At 38.1% G+C, this 19968-nt stretch overlaps 1 gene segment (V, D, J or C); it reads right to left on the bottom strand.

Moving 5' to 3' along the window:
- Positions 1–15793: 15793 nt before the first annotated feature.
- On the bottom strand, positions 15794–16396 carry LOC107158400. The segment is given in 2 exon segments: positions 15794–16164; positions 16291–16396. Coding segments are annotated over 2 exon segments (417 nt in total).
- Positions 16397–19968: the final 3572 nt, after the last annotated feature.

Here is a 19968-nt window from a genome sequence, read left to right as displayed (position 1 = left end):
AATATGAAGCAAGGATGTGGGTCAAATCCCAAGGCTCATGTGGCTCTGGGGACCCAGGTGCAGGAATGTCACACTTTGTTCAGGACACCTTCTGCACAGGGATGTAAAAACCAGTATTTTCTTTTTGGTTTGATGCAGACCCCTGTCCTGTCATGAGTAGTGCAACATCTCCCCCTGCTGGCCTCTGGTCCTGTGTCTTCAACCCTCTGATAACCTGGCAAGAACAAATGACCCTTTCTGATTTTATTTACCAGAGAATAAAAACACCCTGGTATTTTGTCCTGAGAATTTTTTTTCAGTTTCTAATGATCTCCAGAAATCTAAATGCACTGTTTATGGTACCACATATTTCAGAATTATCTGGTATTTATTGGCTATGTTTCAGCCAAGTACTTTGGGTCTTTCCCGGTCTATGAAATTTTTGAACAATGTTTAAAGGCTAAAGTTCAGGAGGGGTCACAAGTCATAGTAATTCTGTCTGTGCTGCTCTTACAGGCTTTCTTAATTTCAGGTTGCTTCTTCACTGAGAGTATCCTTTTTTTGTGTTTTCACTAACCCCATTCTTCAGGCCTTTTCTTCAGATGTCTGTTTTCCCTATGAGAATATAATATTATCAGGGAATGAGTGTTTTCTGCTTTGACTTGCTTCTCTGTGCTCTAATTTGCCCTTGAATGTCAAAAACTTGACAAAACCAATTTCATTTGGACTCTAATATATATGTAATCTTATTCTAGTTTTATATTTTTTCCATATGAGTATTGATAAAATTAACATTGCTATGAATATAAATTACCTAAACTAAGCAACCATTGTGAATTTTTATATCAGAGAATCAGGTTCATTTGTTAAGAGCTGCATGGATTTAAACGTGGGTAGGTTTACAAAGCCCAGGCCCCCAAAATTCTGATATTTATAGAACATCATTTCACCTGATGATTATTCAGGAAAAAGCATAAATTTTGAGGCCTAACAGGAAATAATGAGCATGGTAGTTGTTGGAGAGCTATGTGTTAGTGAATAGGGTTCATTATTCATCAGGGAATCCAAAGCCACACCAGCGTGTAATCTGAAGAGATAATGAAGCACAGCTTCCCTGTGTTTTCAGATCTCAGGTAAGATGAGCCCAGACTGGGAAACAATCAATAGACTTGAAGGGGGTTGCAGAATCCAAATAGGAGTGTGTATTGTTCATAGGCAGAGACAGAGTAATGATGGGTCACACAGGAGGAGTTGTAATGTTATCTCAATTTACCCGAAGTTGGAGATCTTTTTTTTATTGATAATGTAGCCAAATGTGAATAAGGGAAAGAGTGTGTTTAGGGCAGGGAGAAAACAGTGATAGTCAGCCTTTTTTCATTCTGTTTTTCCATTTGGAACCTAGAGGTACTGAAGCAGACACTACTGACACACTTTGGCACAAGTTTAGGACTGAATCCATGATGACTGATCACTTATATCTGATGTCACAGATCTAGGAATTCTCACAGGAAATCCTGGGTACCAATTGCCATAGCAACCTCCAAAGCTTCTTATTGCTCTCTGTGTAAAACAAAATGACCTCAGGTTCTGAAGTACAGTATATATGGACAAATGTAGGCATATATATATACACACACACATGTGGGAATTTCTGCTCACTGAAGGTCCACAGTTCACTCATAAAATCTAGAGTGTTACAACCCCCGATGGGTATTAGAGGAAAGAAAGACAGATGTCAGTTTAAATGATCTCAGAAAAAAACTACCTATGAAAGTCTACATTATCCTGAGTGGTGTCACATGGAGAAGAGTGTCATTCTTGGGACTTATTTCACTCAACTTCCCAGGAGGACTCTCAGAGTTTTCTAATCAATGGTGGAGACTCACCTTCTGTCACTCAGGTCCCTCAAGAAAGTTTGCTGTTTTCAGTTCTAAACTCCTTGCCACTTCTCTACCCCAATGCCTAGCATTCTCTCCTTGACATCAAAACTGAAGATGCAGATACCCAGCAAGGAAGCCAGGACAACCCTGAGCCTAAAATTTCTCTGATGCTTCTATCCTCACAAGACATTTCACATCTTAGTGTTTCAATTCCTGAGACCCTGTTACAGCCCAGAGCACAAATAACTGGAGACAAACAGGTGGGATCTTTTCTGAATCCTCCAAGAGCAGAGCCCATGTGGTGGAGGAATTTCCACCTGCTGGAACGTTCCCTGGCTCATGGCCAATAAGAAAACTGATTTGCTTTTTTTCCAGGGGGAAAAATCTAACTCAATAGGCTCTGGTTATAAATGAAGATCAACATATGGATCACAAGGAAAAGTTTGAATGTTATTATGTTTATTTTTGTTGTTATTTGTTTTGGTGTTTAGTTTTTTCAGTTTTCCTGTGACTTCAGAAACTGATTAGAAAATTTAGAGGACAGACATTGTAATACATAACTTACTTAAATATATGTTATAATAGAGGGATATTAATTTAAAGTTGGTGAAGAGGTATAGTACAAAGTCCTGAGTGGGCTGATTGTTTTATTATACTAATTCCCCATCTGACTGTGTCACTCTGAAAAACATTATTGTGGCCAATTACACAGTAATATTCAGCCTCATCCTCAGGCTGCAGCCCCCGGAAATGAGGCAGAGAAGAGACCAGAGTCCCCAAATCCATAGAAATTATCCAAATATGAGTAGTATCTCAAGGAAAATCTAGAATGGTTCCCCCATTCCTGGTACCCCCATATCCCTTTTTCAGCAACACTGAAGAAATTGCTCAGGGTGCTGATAAGTCTGACAGATGCATCAGGAGGTGCAGAAAGGGAGGATGGCTGGGTCAGCAGAGTCTGGGCAGAGAACCTGAAAACACAGACAATCATGGGTGCTAGAGTGGGAACCATATTTAAGATACTGGTGATTGAACTAGAAAAATTGATATAGGATGGGTCTGTCCTGAGTCTCTGAGACCTGTCCCTACCTATTTAATCAGAAAGTAGCAGGAGGAGTAAGGGCACAGAGGGTCTCTACTACTCCAGGCTTGTCTTATCCTCTCTGGTGTGCTCAAGGGGGAAAAAAGGTAGTTCATGTAAATTAAACTCCTCCCTTTCTGCTTTCTCAGAGTACATCTGGTCTCTGATTCATGAGCCTTAGAGATGATCTGAAGGGAAAGGATGCTGAGAGAGATGACTGTTCTGAGTTTCAACATAGGAAATGTCATAGACAGAGCAGCTATTGGAAACCTTGCACAGGATCCTGCTCAGGAGCCATCACCAGGCCCTGAGAGCACCAGACTGAAGACCTCCTTGGGGAGCACAGGAAGCAGCTCAGCCTCTGCTAGACCTGAGCCAGCTGTGAAAAACACAATGTAAGGCCCTGCACAGCTCCTCTTCACCACCTTCTGGTCACAGGTTAATCTTTAGTGTCCTCAGAAGTATAGAGCTTAATGCCACAGAATTTGCCACCATCGTTGGATACATGGCTTTGCCTGGAATGCCTGAGTGATAAGTTTCACATAAGCACAATTTCATCAATATTAGCATGCTCATTGTCATTTTAGAATTATGTAATGTAGGGAAGAAAGAACATAATATTGTGAATGTGACAAGCTGTACCAAAATACAAATTCTAAACAGTTGAAACTTACTATTTAGGACATTAAGGCGGAATCCTCAGAGGAATTGTACTTTCAGTTGAGTTTATAAAATTGAATGAGTGTAGCTGGGAATGTTGCACACTGGTAGAGTGCATGCTTAGCATGTGGGAGTCTCTGGGAAGAAGGTTGAATACCCATAAATTATGTGTATGTGATATATATATATATATATATATATATATATATATATATATATAAAAATTTAGATGACAGACATTGTGTGTATATATATAATATTTATATAAATATATATTATACTTATATTGCATTGCTGGAGATTCTCAAAATGTTTATTAAGAAATTAATTTGTACATACAGAAGCAATGAGAAGGGAAAACAGAATGGGGAGATTCATCAGAGTTCTGTTCAAAGATGGAATCTTCATAACATGTTAACCTCAAGGACCTGCTGGGTGAGAAAGAAAGACTATATTAGAAACTGGACATTTCTTGTTTGAATAAATAGGCAGAAGCTATCACTATTGAATAATGTGGAAACTATGGCAATTAGATAGTTTCTCTATGCATAAAAGAACTAAATACTTGGGAAAGAGTCAGAAATTTTGGCTTCTTTGCTCAGAAGCAGTTGACTGCAATCTTCTCTAGTGGCAAGCTGCCACCTTGGTGTTGAAGATGGGGTCCAGGCTGTTGAGAGGAGTCACTAATGAGGAATGTGGATACTGATAAGAGAGAAGAACTTGTGATAAAACCCAGATGACCCCATTCAATCAAGGAATAAATGGTAAAATAATCATGAAAAAACTTTATCAGCTAAGGCTGGCTGTTCATTATGTATGCATTTTTACTTAATTATTCATGCAGTATGTATAAACATACTGACTACCATCTTCACTTCTGGGCCCCAGGTGATAAGATGATTGTAGGTTTAGGAGAGACTAGCACCTATTTGATTGGCCCAAAGAAAGGTTACAGGAAGGACTGAAGAGGATTTCAGATGTGACATGTGCAGACATTTACATTCCTGAGGGGCAGCACTGAGATGTGCCATGAAGGATACATGAGTGCACAGGCTGGGCTGCAATGACTTAGATAGCAAGAGTCAGAAAGAGAAAGAGAATGAAGAAAATCCTTGTCCTCAGTATAAGATGATAACATATTTTTACCCACCCTGGTTCCTGCTCAAATTCTCAAGTTACTTTTTTCCCTCATTATTAGAATCTTTTCTAAACTTCCTCTTGTTTCTGCTACTTTGTGGCTTTATGACCACATTTGTTAAAAATTCTCATTGTTTCAAGGGAATGCTTATCGATTTATCAACCAGAAGAACTCAATGTGCCTGATGAAAAAAACGCATTTCTACACTCACAGTGATGCAGATGGCACAAAAATTCAAAACAACTTCTCTCAGAAAAGCCTCAGGGACAATCTTGTATTTGTCCTCACTTGTTCATGTCTAGTCAATGTCTGTTTTTTAACATGATGTTTCCTTACTTCTCTTATTGTCATAATTTAATTTATTTCCCCTGTCTTAATCTTATAGTGATAGAATCAAGATAATAGTAATAATAACCCCATTAATTTATTTACTATGACTTCTGGACATCTATTTTTCATTCAAATATGGTCTTTTTCTATCGTATAGCTTACATTTAATGACACTTAGGTGGTTTGACAATTCTTTTCATACTGGGTCTTCATTTGGGATGCTTGTAAAACTCTTCCTGTGGCTAGGTCTGTGAGTCAGTTCTATAACTATAACTAAATACTTGAGAAAAATCAACTCATATTTTCCAATTTATCATGACCTAGAACAGAAATCACTTTTGAGTCTGTAACTAGGCAGCACATTATAGCAAGTATTTATAAAAGAGAAGTATTCACTTCATTGCCAAATGCAAGAAAGAGCAAAAGGGAAGGGGGCTGGGGTTCCAGTATCCCTTTCAAAGTTAGGTCATCAATGACAAAGAGCCCCACCAGTCTCTGTCTCTTAAAAGTCGCACCACCTCCCAATAGCATCATGAATTGGAAATCAAGACTTTACCACATGGGACTTATAGGTAAACTTCACAGAAAAAAAGAACTAGGATTTGTTTGGAAGGTGTTAATTTGTGCCTGCCTCTAGACACAAGAGTGAACCCTTGGGAGGAGTAGGCCACACAGTGGAAGGAACATCTAGGTTCCCTGCTCTATGTGCAAAACGCTAAATTTTCAGACTTACCTGAGATGTGGGCACAGCATGTTCCAGATCATTTCCTATCAACCTGAAGATTTATTCACAAGCTGACCTCTTATTTGTGTTAACTTCCACATATCAGTGAAAATATTCAAACTTTAGTTTTGGGGATTGGCTTATTTCACTTAACATGATAGTCTCCAGGCCCACCCATTTACTGGCAAATGTCATAAAGTCATTCTCCTTCTTGGCTAAGTAATTCTGCTTCATTTCTCTTATTCATTCATCTTTTGAAAGGGCTGAATATATGCTTCTTTCTGACAAGAAAGTGTGTTATGTCTGCTTCCTCGTGTGGAAGTCCATCCTAAGACCATTGCAAACAACTTATGTTGTATTTCTTTCCCTTTGCACAATTTTTATTTATTCATAGAATTTACTTATGTATTCCTCATCAGGTGATTGTCCAGATGCTGTGAGACTGTGTGGAATCAAGTATTTGAATAATTCTTAGTGTCATTAGTCCTTAGAATGCAAGCAAATCCATAATGAGATACAAATTAATTTCCATTCAGGGTGGCTTTATTAAAAATGACAGGTAATAATAAATTTGGGCCAGAATATGTATAAATAGACACTCACATTGCTCATGGCAAAGAAAATTGGTATATCCACTTTGAAAAGCAGTACACATTTCCTTCAAGAGAGTTAACATACAGTCCAAAAATTTATCTCCCATTTACTACCTAAGAGAAAAGAAAGCATATCCACAAAAGAATTTGAAATTTACAGACCAAAGATTATAGCAGAATTACTCATAAATTCCAAGATTTTAAACACTCATATATCCAATGACTGATAGATGGATAAGACACCTAGTTCACCTATACAATGGAGTTTCAATTAGCAGTAAAAAGAAACATAGAACTGATATCAGAAAATTGCATTTTTGTGTGTTAATATGTCCAAAAGAATATACTAGTAATCATTTAATGCACTGATCTCTTAAATTATGTGATAAATGGAGTTATAAGCCAAAGCTAAAGATTACTAGATTTCAGACTAATAATTATTTCTTTGTAAGATGATGAAGTATTATAAATTTAGATTAAGTTAGGGCTTCACAAAACTTGACAATACAAAATAAACACATCCTATTGCATACTCACATGGAATGTAATTGATGGTATGCAAATAAGGCTCTCAAATATGAAACACAAGGATGGAACTTCTTATGGTTTAGATTAAATGTCCCCTAAAAGCTCATGTGTAAGACAATGCAAGAAAGTTTAAATGTGAAATAATTTGGTTACAAAAGCCTTAAATTAATCAGTACATTAATCCCCTGATATGGATTCAGTGTACAGTAACTGTGAGCAGGTTGGTTGTGGCTAGAGAACTTGGGTCCCTAGAGGCATTCCTTTCCAGATTATATTTGGTCCATGTGGAAGAAAGTGCATTCTCTCTATCTCCCACCACCCGCCCCCTAGTGTGATATTTTAAGCTGATTTCCTCCACCACACTCTTTTGCCCTGATGTTCTGCTTCATCTTGAGCCTCAAGGAATAAAGCCATCTATCTGTGGAAAGAGATCTCTGAAAATGTGAGCCCCAAATAAACTTTTACTCCTTAAAATTGTTCTTGTCAGGTCTTTTGGTCTCAAAAGTAACAAAAAAACAATCTAAAACACAACTCTTGCTGATCATTTAAAGCTGGTATGTTGTCTGAGAGTCAGACACCCAGACATGGACACTGTTATGTTTGCCATAGTAACCCGCACTGATTGTCACAAGCACTTAGTCATGGGAGGATCAGCATTATGGGAGGATAAGTGCAGGTTTATGTCGTAGACTCACATGGGTCTGATGCACCATATGATCAGTGAGGCCTTTGTTCCTCGTTGAACAATAATAATCACCCTCACCCTCAGACTGGAGACCTGAGGTACTCAGGGATTCTATGTTGTCAGGAGGTGGTACCTGAGAAGATCAGTAACACTCAGAGCCAAGAACTTCCAATCATCATAGTTTGGGAGGCAGCACCAGGAATCTTGTTGTTACCAGCCCATAGAATACCTACCAATGTGATTGTTATTTCCAGTGCAGGAGAAAGTGACTTTCTATGCCACAGACCCTGAACCTGAGGCTTCTGGATCAGCCCAGAATTATGCCCAGGACCCCAGAACAGAAGAGGCAGAGACACAGAGGTTTATTGCCACACCCTGTTTCTAAATTTAAAAAATTGTATAAGTAGCCCATATGTCCCAGGTCATCACTTTTCCTCTCCAAAGTCAGTCTCCTGCAGATTATGAGGAGGTTGTGGCATCCAGGCCAAGGTGAAGATACCTGCACATCTCTGATTCCTGAGAACCCACAGATGCATCAGAGCCACCCAGTGTTTCTTGGACATTTTTGTGCACTGAAGAGGACTGGCAAACCTCCAATATAAATTATGCCTTCCCTCTGAATAGCCTCCCATACCCTGACCTCAGAATCCACTCTGATTGTGGCTAGATGGAACCCGTCCAGGACCTCCAAAGACTGAGGCTCAGCAGCTGGTTCTCCTATTCCCACAGGAATCAGTATATGGTTTCCAATTGGTCAGGCTGACCATATCACTGCTCCCTTAAGAAGAGAACACTCAGTTTGGGGTATACATCAAGGGACCCTATAGAAGGAATTCACTTCCCTGATCTCTTCTCCACATCACCCTCCTTAGAAAGATGGGAAACACTTCACTGCATAGGAGCCTCCTCCACAGACTGTAGCTTCCTCATCATATCTAAGCCCTAATTTCTGTGATTTAGTTTCCTAAGCACTTTCACTGTGGCCCCTTCCTCCACTGTGAAATGGAGGGTTCAGCACACCAGAGCGAGAAAGAGCAGGGACTCACAAGCCAAGAGCTATCAGTGGGAAAGTCCTGAAACCCTCACTTTCCTCTTTCTTTTACCCATTTTCTATTATAACAGACTGGTGCACCTCTCCTGAATCCTCCTCAATTCTTTGGCATAAACATTGGGGATGGGAAAGTACACAGATAGCAAAATATTCTAGACAAAATATAAAGACATTGAATCTTTCCCAGAAGAGACCCTATCTAGCAGTGAAAGAAAGCTTGACTTATCATGTAGGTGCTCAGCTCATAAGAGTACAAAGAAAGCCCAACCTTAGATGCAGCCAAAGGGCTAATTATATCTAAGTGGTGGGGTATCTTAGATAAATGAAATTGAGGTATATATGTAAGCAGAACTCTGAACTTAATGGGAAAGAAGAACCCCACGCACAAAGCACTTGTCTCCTTGGTGGTAGGAACAATGGATATTGCTTTCTAGAACTAGTCTAGACTAAGACCAGTGAGTATATTTTGCTTACCTCTCTTCAAATCTTTACTATCTCCTTCTTTATATTAGTTTGGGTTTAACAGGATCTTTAATTCTACTTCCTGAAGGTGGAAAATTACTTTGATAATTGAGATCTTTTTGTTTTGCTTTCTTTTTATGTAGGCATTTGCAGTTAGTTACAAGATATTCCCTGAGTACTGGTTTTACTACATTTCATAATAATTTTTAACAGTTTTTCTTTTTTGATACCGGTAGATTTATAATTGCACATGAAGCTTGAACCACATTTCTATCATATAGAAATCTTTTACACAGAGTGAGTTCATGATTGGCTATGAGTGAGATTGGGTTACTTTGGAAATAGCCTGTAGTAATGTCACATTCTAGACATTTCTGGAAAGGAAAACACAGGAAAAATATAATAATTTGTTTCTAGTCCCCAATGTTGGCTATTTTTTAAAGAGCCAGTAAAATATGTACTTTGCTTTTATTTTCTACTTTAAAAATTAAAAACGTGTTTTAATTATATTAATATTTTTTAGCATTCAGTAACATAATTATTTGTACTTTAATCTATCACTGAGATCTTAGTGAAAAGAAAATTATTCACCTGGATGAGAATAGGTACCAAAAGGACCAGGAAAGAGCATCACAGTGGAACAGGACAGTCCAAAGATCTGATTCTGCTGTCTGCAAGGGACCACCCTGAAATTCCTAGACTATCTCAGCAGTTGTGAACAAACCAAAACCTCCTCCTTGCTGAATGATACTTGCCCTAGAGAGAGTCTCTCCTGCAAACATGTATACCTGTGCAGAGATAATCATGTTTAATGTTTGTTTTTCTCAAGCTTTGAAATGAGAGACTCTAAAGATATGTCTACAAATCTTAGAAGCCACCAAGGCCCTCAGTGCTAAAGGCAGTAGTGTCTTTGAGATGGTATTGTCACCCTCAGTGACAGGCAAGCAGTAAGCTAGGCAGTAGAAAATGGGTGATAACTACCACGTGTAAGAACCTTGATGTACTCCCCTGAGAAGCAGTGATGATCCCACAATCATTATGTTCAGGGATGCTCAGGGAAGCCATGTTTCTAGAACTGAAATTCCAGGATTAGTTTTAGATCCCTGGGAGCTAAATACTATCTACCATTATAGTTTTGTGTTTTCTCAGTGAGGGATGGGGTTTTCAGGCAGCAGTATAATCAAAAGTTTCAGCGATGCTTCTAGGGCAGACTTTGTAACCAGGGCTGCAGTAGAGATGGAGGATACAACTGACTACATGCAAGTTCTTAGAAATGGGGGCACAATGATAGATAAGTATGAGGTTGGGCTACAAATGAACAAATGCCTATGAACCATGGGAAAGTGGCAGTCACAAGGGTCTCCTCGTGGCCACTTCATGTAAACCATGAATCAGCCCCCTGATTATAGAGACACAGGTAGAAGATATAATGGCCCTCAGCCACAGTAAATTCCCTTAGAGTTCTGTATCCTGGAGTTCTATTTTAGGGAGTTTATTGTAACAATTGACTCCTCTAATTCCCCAGGGGCAGAGTTTTGTGGCCCAAATGATGTTCTCTTCCTGTTTCAGTTCCTGTCTACATCCATTCCGAGTATAAAAGCACCATCAGGTGTGACAGAAAGTGGCTTAAAAGAGAAAAACAGTGTAAGGGAGCCAAGCTCAGGAAATCATGAAGAAATAATAGGGGGCATTCAGACATATAATTGTTTCAACTAAATTATAAATAATAAGTTTGTTTTATAACCTAGAGAAACTGATTTTCTCACCTGCACCATTTTTGGTAATGCCTCACAAACCAGCTCCACAGTGCCTTCTGGTGGCCAAGGCAACTCACCCTCCAGGCTCTCCAAAGCCTCAGAGAATTCAGAGAAAAGACCCTTGTTTCTGCAGGAGGTCTTACCATCACAACATAAAGGATAACTGGAGACAAATCATCCCCATGTTCCTTTGGGATGAGACTGTTTTTTCCTCCAGGTCACTCATGAACATAACTTAAACTCAAACTCAGTGGTAAATCACTCTGCTAATGATGGGTTGGCAGCATTTGAGATTGTAGATCTTACCAAGTACATGCTTAGTTTAAAACTTCATCAAACACTTAAGTAAATATAATTACAAAATAAAAATTCCTTGTCAGAAACTGTATGCTCTTGCAATTTCCACAAAGCATTTTCCTCTTCACAGATAACTCTAAAAATTAATGTCAAATATTTGACCGGAAAATTAAGATTTCAATTATAAGAATTGATTCTAATCTCCCCAAAAACATCAGGAGTCATCTTAGATGACCCTTTCATCCTGATTTCACACTACTTCTTTTCCATCTCTTCCACATCAGGAATCCCGCAGAAAATATCCAATATTTCCCCCAAAATTGATCATGTTTGCTGCCTAACTAGTCACATAGTCTCAAGTATTGCCTCAGTTTTCACTTCAATCCATTCTGAACTGAATCTTGAAACCTATCATTGTTACCAGCTGAGCATCTCCATATGACCTTTACAGTCAAGTGCACATTCTTGGGTTTTGTCATTTTAATTATCTGTCCACATCTTTCCTTCTTCTTATGGAGAATTATCTCCAGTTTCTTCTCCTGATCCTTTACCCACTGAACCCTGAGGTCAAATGCAAGTTCTCCTAGTTATTGTTATGAAGAATCAAATTTAATTTTCTTCTATTCTTAGCAAATACTATTGGCAATAGCAGGGGCATTATTCCTTCACCCATCCTTATGGTATTATTTCCACTAATTCTGAAGATATTATACTAGATATCACCTCTTGGGGTCAGGCTTCTTTGCCTCAAATGTCTTAAGCAGACTCTCCCTTGGGAGGTAACACCCTGTCTGTCCCTATGGCATCCTTTACTGTTCCTCAAACACACATATTGAAGGACTGGTAGGAACTGATGTAGGGGAGGCCCTAGGGACACAATTGAGGAGACAGATGTCATGAAACTTAAAGAATTTATGCTTGGGAATCACTGTGTCAGAGGTTGGAATGACAGCAAGAGAACACTTTGAAGTGTAAATGGTAGATACTCAGCATAACTTATGATAATGTGAAGTTGAATGGTTGTTCTGAAGAGACTGGGTATGTGTACATAACTTCACCTATTCTGGGCCTTACATTTGATAAGACCCTTCATGGAAAAAAATCATAAATTAAGTAAGTAATTCTAGCTTCCTTGTTCTTTTTAAAATTTTTATTAGTGCATTGTAGTTAAACAGTGGGGCTCATTTTGACATAATTATATAAGCATGGAATATAACTTTTTCCAATTCAGTCCCGAGGATTTTCCCTTTCCCTCACCTCCTCCCTCCCCATTTCCTTTTCTCTATTGGTCTTTCTTCTCCTTGTTTGTAGTTCTCTTTAAATTATTGCATGATATATACAAAGGTAAAATTCACTGTGGCATATTCATATGTGTATATAGAAGAGTTTGGTCAATTTCATTCCACTGTTCCTCCCTTTTCCAGTCCCCCACCCCAACCCCACTGACTCCTTTATCCCCTTGTTCTATTCCACTGATTTCTCTTCTATTTTCATGGAATTCCTCCCCAGCCACACCAGTGTCTATACCACCACAGTTCACAATAGCCATGTTATGAAACCAGTTCAGATATCTGTCTACTCTCAAATGGATAAAATAAATAAAATAAAATGCATGTACACACAATGGAGTTTTACTCATTCCTAAAAAAAGAATAAAATTATGGCATTTTCTGGTAAATAGATGGAACTAGAAAACATGCTAAGCCAGACCCAAAAAGTCAAGTTTTCTCTCATATGCAGAAGCTGGACTAAAATAAGGACAAAAAGCAGGAAACAAGCATACTTGTTATTTAATATCTTTCTAAATCAATATATTTATTGCCTATAATCCAACCAGAAACCAACAATTTAAAACCAAGGTTTAGTATTGCGTGTGTGTGTCTGTGTGTGTGAGTGTGTGTTAGATAATTAATTCTAATTGTTACTATTTATTGAGTTGCATTAGTGGTCTGAGCTTCAAAGACACCATTAACTAAGACCTCCTTCCAATATTGTCAACCAGATGATCAGCCTACATCTTCCTGTGGTTCAAAGCACCATTATGCTCACAGTGTGAAGAGAGATGGAGACCATGGGATTTAATGTCATTTCAAAATGACAAATATAAATGGAAATAAGTAGCATCATCTCCAGACTGGAACCAAGAATTAGGGAGGACAAACTGACAAACTGGGGGCCAAAGAATCTTTTTAAGAACTTTGAATTTAAGCTGTTCCTGAGAAATAAGAGTTTGAGAACAATATACTAGCTGATGCATCTACCAAGCTATGCCCTTTCTGACAATATGTTGCTATTTCAGTGCAGGTGATTGTGGTATTCTGTCATGAGATCTGGTTCAGTGACTTCCCTGCCTGGGCCTCAAATCCCAGAGGGGAGACACAGAGAAAACAATGATACGCATGAGTGTAATTGAAGGGCTAGAAGGGCTAGGTCCCTGCATTGAGTCCTCCACCTCAGACAGATCAGGCCCCAACTGTGAAAAGATGGAGGAGGAGGATGAAGAAAGAAGCAGGTGATGTGGCAAGTGCTCCAGAAGTCATCCCCCTGAGACTCCAGCATGGAGTAGGATTCTCTTTAATTCTCCACAAGACCCAGTGAAGGAGAATCTCCTACATTCAAATATTTTTTTTTCCTTCTTGATCATTTTTGCATCCCTGATGAAGAACAAGTTGAGAATTTTACCTGAATCATGTTTTTTTAGAATAAAAAAAAAACTTTTCCTCAATGACCTTGAGTCCTGGGAGGACCTGGCAGCTGTGATCACCTCCAAACAAAGAGGGAACTCACTGTTTCCTCAACTTTCTTCCATATTTCTGAGGGGCTTCTCAGTGAGCATGGTCAGAGTCCCTCTCTGATAATGGTTCAAATAACACCTACTGACCTCATGTCATTTTATGCTACATGAGGATAAGGCATCTGCTTCAACTGAGGATCTCAGTTGTGCATTTGAGGTGCTATAAAGTTCATCAGATGCTGATGCTCAAGGAGGTGAAGGGGATCACAGACTGTCATTAGAGTCTGTAGGTGACTTCATAAAACCAGCACTAAACACCTTGTTCTCTTCAGTTTACTTCAAAAGAAAAAATGAAAAGAGTGACTTTTGCAAACACCTCAACTGCACTTAGTGGACTTCATGTGACCAAGAAATTGAGAAACCTCCAACCTTTATTGAAGCTATTCTCAACCTATTTTACTTTTTCAAATAGTTCTGTTTCCCATTATTGTTGTCATCCCTCTCGCCCTCAGTTGTATAAGATTTTAAGTATACTCCCTGTTTTTTCCCTTTAAATATTTAAACATTTTAGATATTTCTTATCAATGCAATCATACAATGTGTGACCTTTTGTGTTCATTTACTCCCAGCATAAATTTTCTTTTTAATTGATTTTTTAAAAAATAAATGACAACAGAAGGCATTACAATTCTTATTACACATACACAGCACAATTTTTCATATCTCTGCTTGTATATAATGTATGTTATATACATGAATTCATTTCATGTATATAACAAATTCATGTCTTCATACAAGTACTTTGGAAATGATGTGTATCACTTTCCACTATACTTGTTAACCCTCTGTCCCCTTCCTTTTCCTCCTACCCCTCTTCCCTATCTAGACTTCATCTATTCCTCCCATGCTCCCCCTCCCTACCCCACTATGAATCAACATCCTTATATCAGAGAAAATATTAAGCATTTGTTTTTTGGGATTGGCTAACTTCACTTAGCATTATCTTCTCCAATACCATCAATTTACCTCCAAATGCCATGATTTTCCTCCTGTATTGCTGAGTAAAATTCCACTCTGTGTATATGCCATATTTTTTATCCATTCCTCTGCTAAAGGGCATCTAGGTTGGCTTCACAGTTTATTTATGGTGAATTATGACCCAGCATAAATTTTCAAGTTCATCCATGTGGTAGCACATTCTTCATCCATTTTATATCACTTGGATGAATGGTTACAGTTCATTTCCATGTGCATTGTACAAATATTAGAAATATTATGAGAACATCTAGTCTGGGATATATACTACATCTTACATCATCCTAAGGGCTTCTATACCATTAGTTAGCACAGAATCTATTATCATGTTAATTAGAACACTATTAAATTATCAGAATACTCATTTGAATTCTGTCTTATTAATTGGTTCTACAGGTGGGGACCAGAAGCTCAGAGATAAAAACCTACCCATTTGACCAGTGAATGGCATAACCAAGATTCAAATCACCAGTTTCATATAACTAAGGGCAAGCTCTTGAACTGAGTGGTCCCAATCAATGCTATATTTGCTTCCTGGAGGGAAACAGTTGGCACTATTTAGAACTATTTTGTTGTAAAAATTGAGAGAAGAATGTTAATAAAATTGAGTGTTTATAGGATAGTGATGCTGCTGAACATTTTATCATGTGCAGGAGAGTTTCCAACAAAAATTATCAATAGAGTTGTGGTTCAGAATCCATGTTTTAAGTTATATGTTTTCCATGGATTGATATTGAATGTATGAGATGATAAGTCATCAAGATGTTTTGAAGAAACAGAGCAGAAAATTCCAACCCCAACACTCAAAGAGGAGGCAGCAGGAAGCAACCTTCACTGTTGGAACATGTTCACAGTTAATTCAGGGTGAGGACACTCTGGGGAGTTTTTGTCTCACTTCCCCATGTGTCTGGAGCACTGTGGGATTATAGCTGCTATCGTAAGACTGACAGTAGTAGTCAGCCTCATCCTCAATCTGCAGACCAGAGATAGACAGGGAGGCTGTGTTGGAGGAACTGTCAATGGATCCTGAGAATCGATCAGGGATCCCAGAGGGTCTTTTATCATCATCATAGATCACAGTGCTGGGAGCACTGCCCTGATGCTGTTGGTACCAGTGCACATATTTGCTCCCAATATTGCCACTGCTGCGTGTACAGGAGATGGTGACTGTCTTCCCTGGAGATGCCGACACAGAGTGAGGCTGAGTCAATACGAACTGGCCCCAAGAACCTGGAAGAAGAAAGTAACATAGAAATCAGTGAGGTCAGACCAGATCCTCCTTCCCAGGAAACAATGAGAAGATATCATCGTAGGTGACAGCCCAGGTGCCCTCAAGAATCTCCTGTAGACAGCCACCTGTGCAGTGAATGAGGAATGTGAAGAGAACATGAGCCCAGGCCATGGTAACGATGTCCCTAGGCTCTGCTTCCTGATCCCTCAGCTAGAACTGAGCCCACTAACCCTTCTTATCTGTCCTTGTGATCCTATAAGTGGGATGTCTCTATGCAAATCTCTCCCTTTCTGGAGGCGGTGCAGACCTCTTCCTTAACCTCAGCTTAGCTCTTTCTGAGAATTGAAAACTAAAAGTGGAAGAAGAGAGGTCTCACCCACACTGTGGTCACAGAAAGAGCTGCAAAGTGAAGCACTGACAACAGCAGAGCTGCAGATCATTAGGCAGGTGCTTGGGCCACTTCCTCCCTCTGTGGGTGATTACTGGGACTTCAGCCCTCCAGAAGTGATCCCACAGGGAAATCAGATAGTCCCTGTCTGGAGTGTGAAGGGACAGGGATTCCCCCACACATTGAGTCTTAAAACTATCACCATCAACAGCAGAGGGAACCCGGTGCTGGAGTGACATAGAGAAGCCCACTCAGGTTTGGGATGCCAACTACTCTTTATTCTAGGTGACCACTAAGTATAATTTGTGATGATCAATTATAAGTAATAGTTTATATGTAATCAATTACAAAAAAATAACTTAAAGTTAACTGAAGGAGGAATGAAAAGTTTATCTAGTTGTCAATAAGAATTTTGGAGAGACAATTTCTCCCACAACTGGTGAAAAATGAGTAGGGAGATCAATGCCTATCACAGTATAAAAGAAAACTTTATATTAATTCCTGGATTGTTGGTAAATTTTCTACTTAATAATTTTTCATGCTTATAGTTTTTCCTATCATTTGTCTTATGATTTCTCAACTCAGATCCAAATATTTATGGATTAGATTCTGTGTATTAGGAAAATGCATTCCTTCGATATTAGAAAAAAATATGTAATTTTAAATATATAAAAAATTGAGATTAAATAATAGTATCAAGCAAGTAAATGAATATAAAAATGACTGAAACATTCCAAATTATATATAACAGCTTCTCTGAGTCACTTTAAAAGTCTGACATCAATGACAAATAAAAAACTAGGAAAATATTTTCTTTACAAATATTGCACATTAAGACTATTACAGATATTACAGATTATTACAGATATTCTCATGGTTAATGAATTGGAATATTCATTAAACAGCATGGATTCTGAAACCTTGGAAGGGTCTTCTGAGACAACCCCATGTGTTGTCTCTTACACCTTCAACATACCTCAGACAACAATTCTGATCCTTTAGTGATAGCTGGGTGGCTATTAGGAGTCAGTGCTAAATGGAGGGCTTGTGAATATGGGTATTGAAAGGGAACCTAGGGTACCAGGAATCCATCACAATACAAAAGAAGCAGAGAGGAGTGGTTCTGGTAGCCATTGGATGATGTCTATTAACACAGTCATAATCTTCTTTTAAACTATACTTTGTAATTTGAAGGACAACACTGATATTTTCTGCCATGGCTGGCTATATAGTCAGTTGCTCCATCATTTTCTCTCATACTTTTTCATATAACCAGCACTGAGAACTCAGAATTTCTCTTCCTAACTGGATTATCTGATATATAGTTCATATTTTTTCAGTTCTCTCCTTCTGCACAGTTCCTGTTCACCATCCACCAGAAACTTTGCAAATGTCTCAATCCATAACATCCTAGATGGGCAAGGGAAATCTTCATCAATTTAAAATGAAATTCAGGAAGAAAAGAAAATGAAAATATAATATATATATATATATATATATATATATATATATATATATATATATATATATATATATATATATATATATATATATATATATATATTATATTGGAACAACAAAATATGTAAAGTTTTATCCAAAGACTTAGATGCTGTGGATGGTGCTCAACACATGATTCCTGCAGAAGTTCTACAGGATAATAGAGGTAATGGGGAAAGCTACCAATGTTCTGGAGACAGGAGTGAATGGCAGTGGAAATGTGCTTCCAGAATCCTTCATTTGTTCCCTAGAGAAATGCTTATCTAATAACTGAGGATTATAAAAAGAAGAGATATTTTGGTCATGATGGAGAAACCAAGAGTTCCATTTACTGAAGCAAAATTATTCTAAATGAGGTGCTTCCATCTCCAAGTTTTTCTTACACAATTCATGCAATGCATTTTAGATCAAGTTCCTTTGTATGAATGCATTCCCTCTATATAATTATCCTCCTGTCTCTCAGGCCTGAACAACACCATAAGCATGAAAATTGAAATAGGAAACAAGAGTGAAAGTCAGCTTATGTTGCTTTAGATGGGACATAAAAGGACATAACAATTCATTCAGAACACTGCTTTTAGTGCCTTTGTCTAGTATGCAATAACTATGTTTAGATGGGTTTTTCTCTGGGTCTTCTATTCTGAACCATTGATCTGCATGTCTATTTTGGTGCCAACACCATGCCATTTTTGTTACTATAACTGTGTAGTATACTTTAAGGTCTGACATTGCGATGCTTTCTGCTTTACTCTTGCTAATGATTACATTGGCTTTTCTGGATCTCTTGTTTTTCCAAATGAATTTGCTTTTTTTCTAGTTTTATAAAAAATGTCATTGGGATTTTAATAGCAATTGCATTAAATCTGTAAGGCTTTTGGTAGTATGGCCATTTTGATAATATTAATTCTACCTATCCAAGAACATGGGAGATATTTCCATCTTCTAAGGTCTTCTTCAATTTATTTCTTTAGTGTTCTGTAGTTTTCATTGTAGAGCTCTTTCACTTCTTTCATTAGATTGATTCCCAAGTATTTTATTTTATTTTTTGAGGCTATTGTGAATGGGATATTTTTTCCTATCTCTTTCAGTGGATCCATCACTGATTATGATGTACATATGTGATTGCACAACTGGTGTGATTCTGCATTATATATAGCCAGAGGAATGAGAAGTTGTGCTCCTTGTATACAATGTGTCAAAACAAAGTCTGCTGTCCTGTATAATTAATTAAAACAATTTTTAAAGGAATACTGCTTTTTCAGGTGTTTAAAGGCTTGTAAAGTATTTTCCTCTGTGACCTGGCCCAGAGCCAGTCCTTCTCATGACCAGTGTAAAGGTGCCCCCTAATGGCCTCACATCCCAGGTCATCTGACCTCTTTCATCCTGCCCAAATCTTCCGCAAGAACACCTGAATTTCTGCAGATGAATCTTTATGATGTTAATATGAAGGACATTTGAATGGGGAGGTAACCTCCATGGTGTTGGGGATTTAGACATTATTTTTTCAAGATCAATAATAACCTAAAGTGAGATAGAGAGTTACTTCATAGTGCTTATGCTACCAAATATTCCAAGTGAGTTTTCCTCTGCCATGTTTCTGGGCTTATGTTGAGACTGTCTTCTTGAACCAAAATCATGGCTGAAAGTCTCCAGGTGGATCTCACTTGGCAACCGTCACACAATGGTGTCACTCGCAAGATTATTTACTATTTTCTTGTTGTTTTTGTTGTTGTTGTGAAAATATTCTGTTAGTTTCCCCATCCTCCTCTATATATGCCTTCAATTTTCACATTTTTATTTTTCATGAGAAAAGAAAACTGTCAGAGAATATCTATTTTTGTTCCTTCTTGATCTTCTGCCTTTTAATTTGCTCTCACTATAAAAGATTTATTTTCTTTTGAGTATCCTAAATAAT

The sequence above is a fragment of the Marmota marmota genome, unplaced genomic scaffold, assembly GCF_001458135.2.
Source record: "Marmota marmota marmota unplaced genomic scaffold, marMar, whole genome shotgun sequence".
Taxonomy (NCBI): Eukaryota; Metazoa; Chordata; class Mammalia; order Rodentia; family Sciuridae; genus Marmota; species Marmota marmota.
The sequence above is the reverse complement of the archived record's forward strand: the minus strand, read 5'-3'. Positions and strand labels throughout refer to the sequence as shown.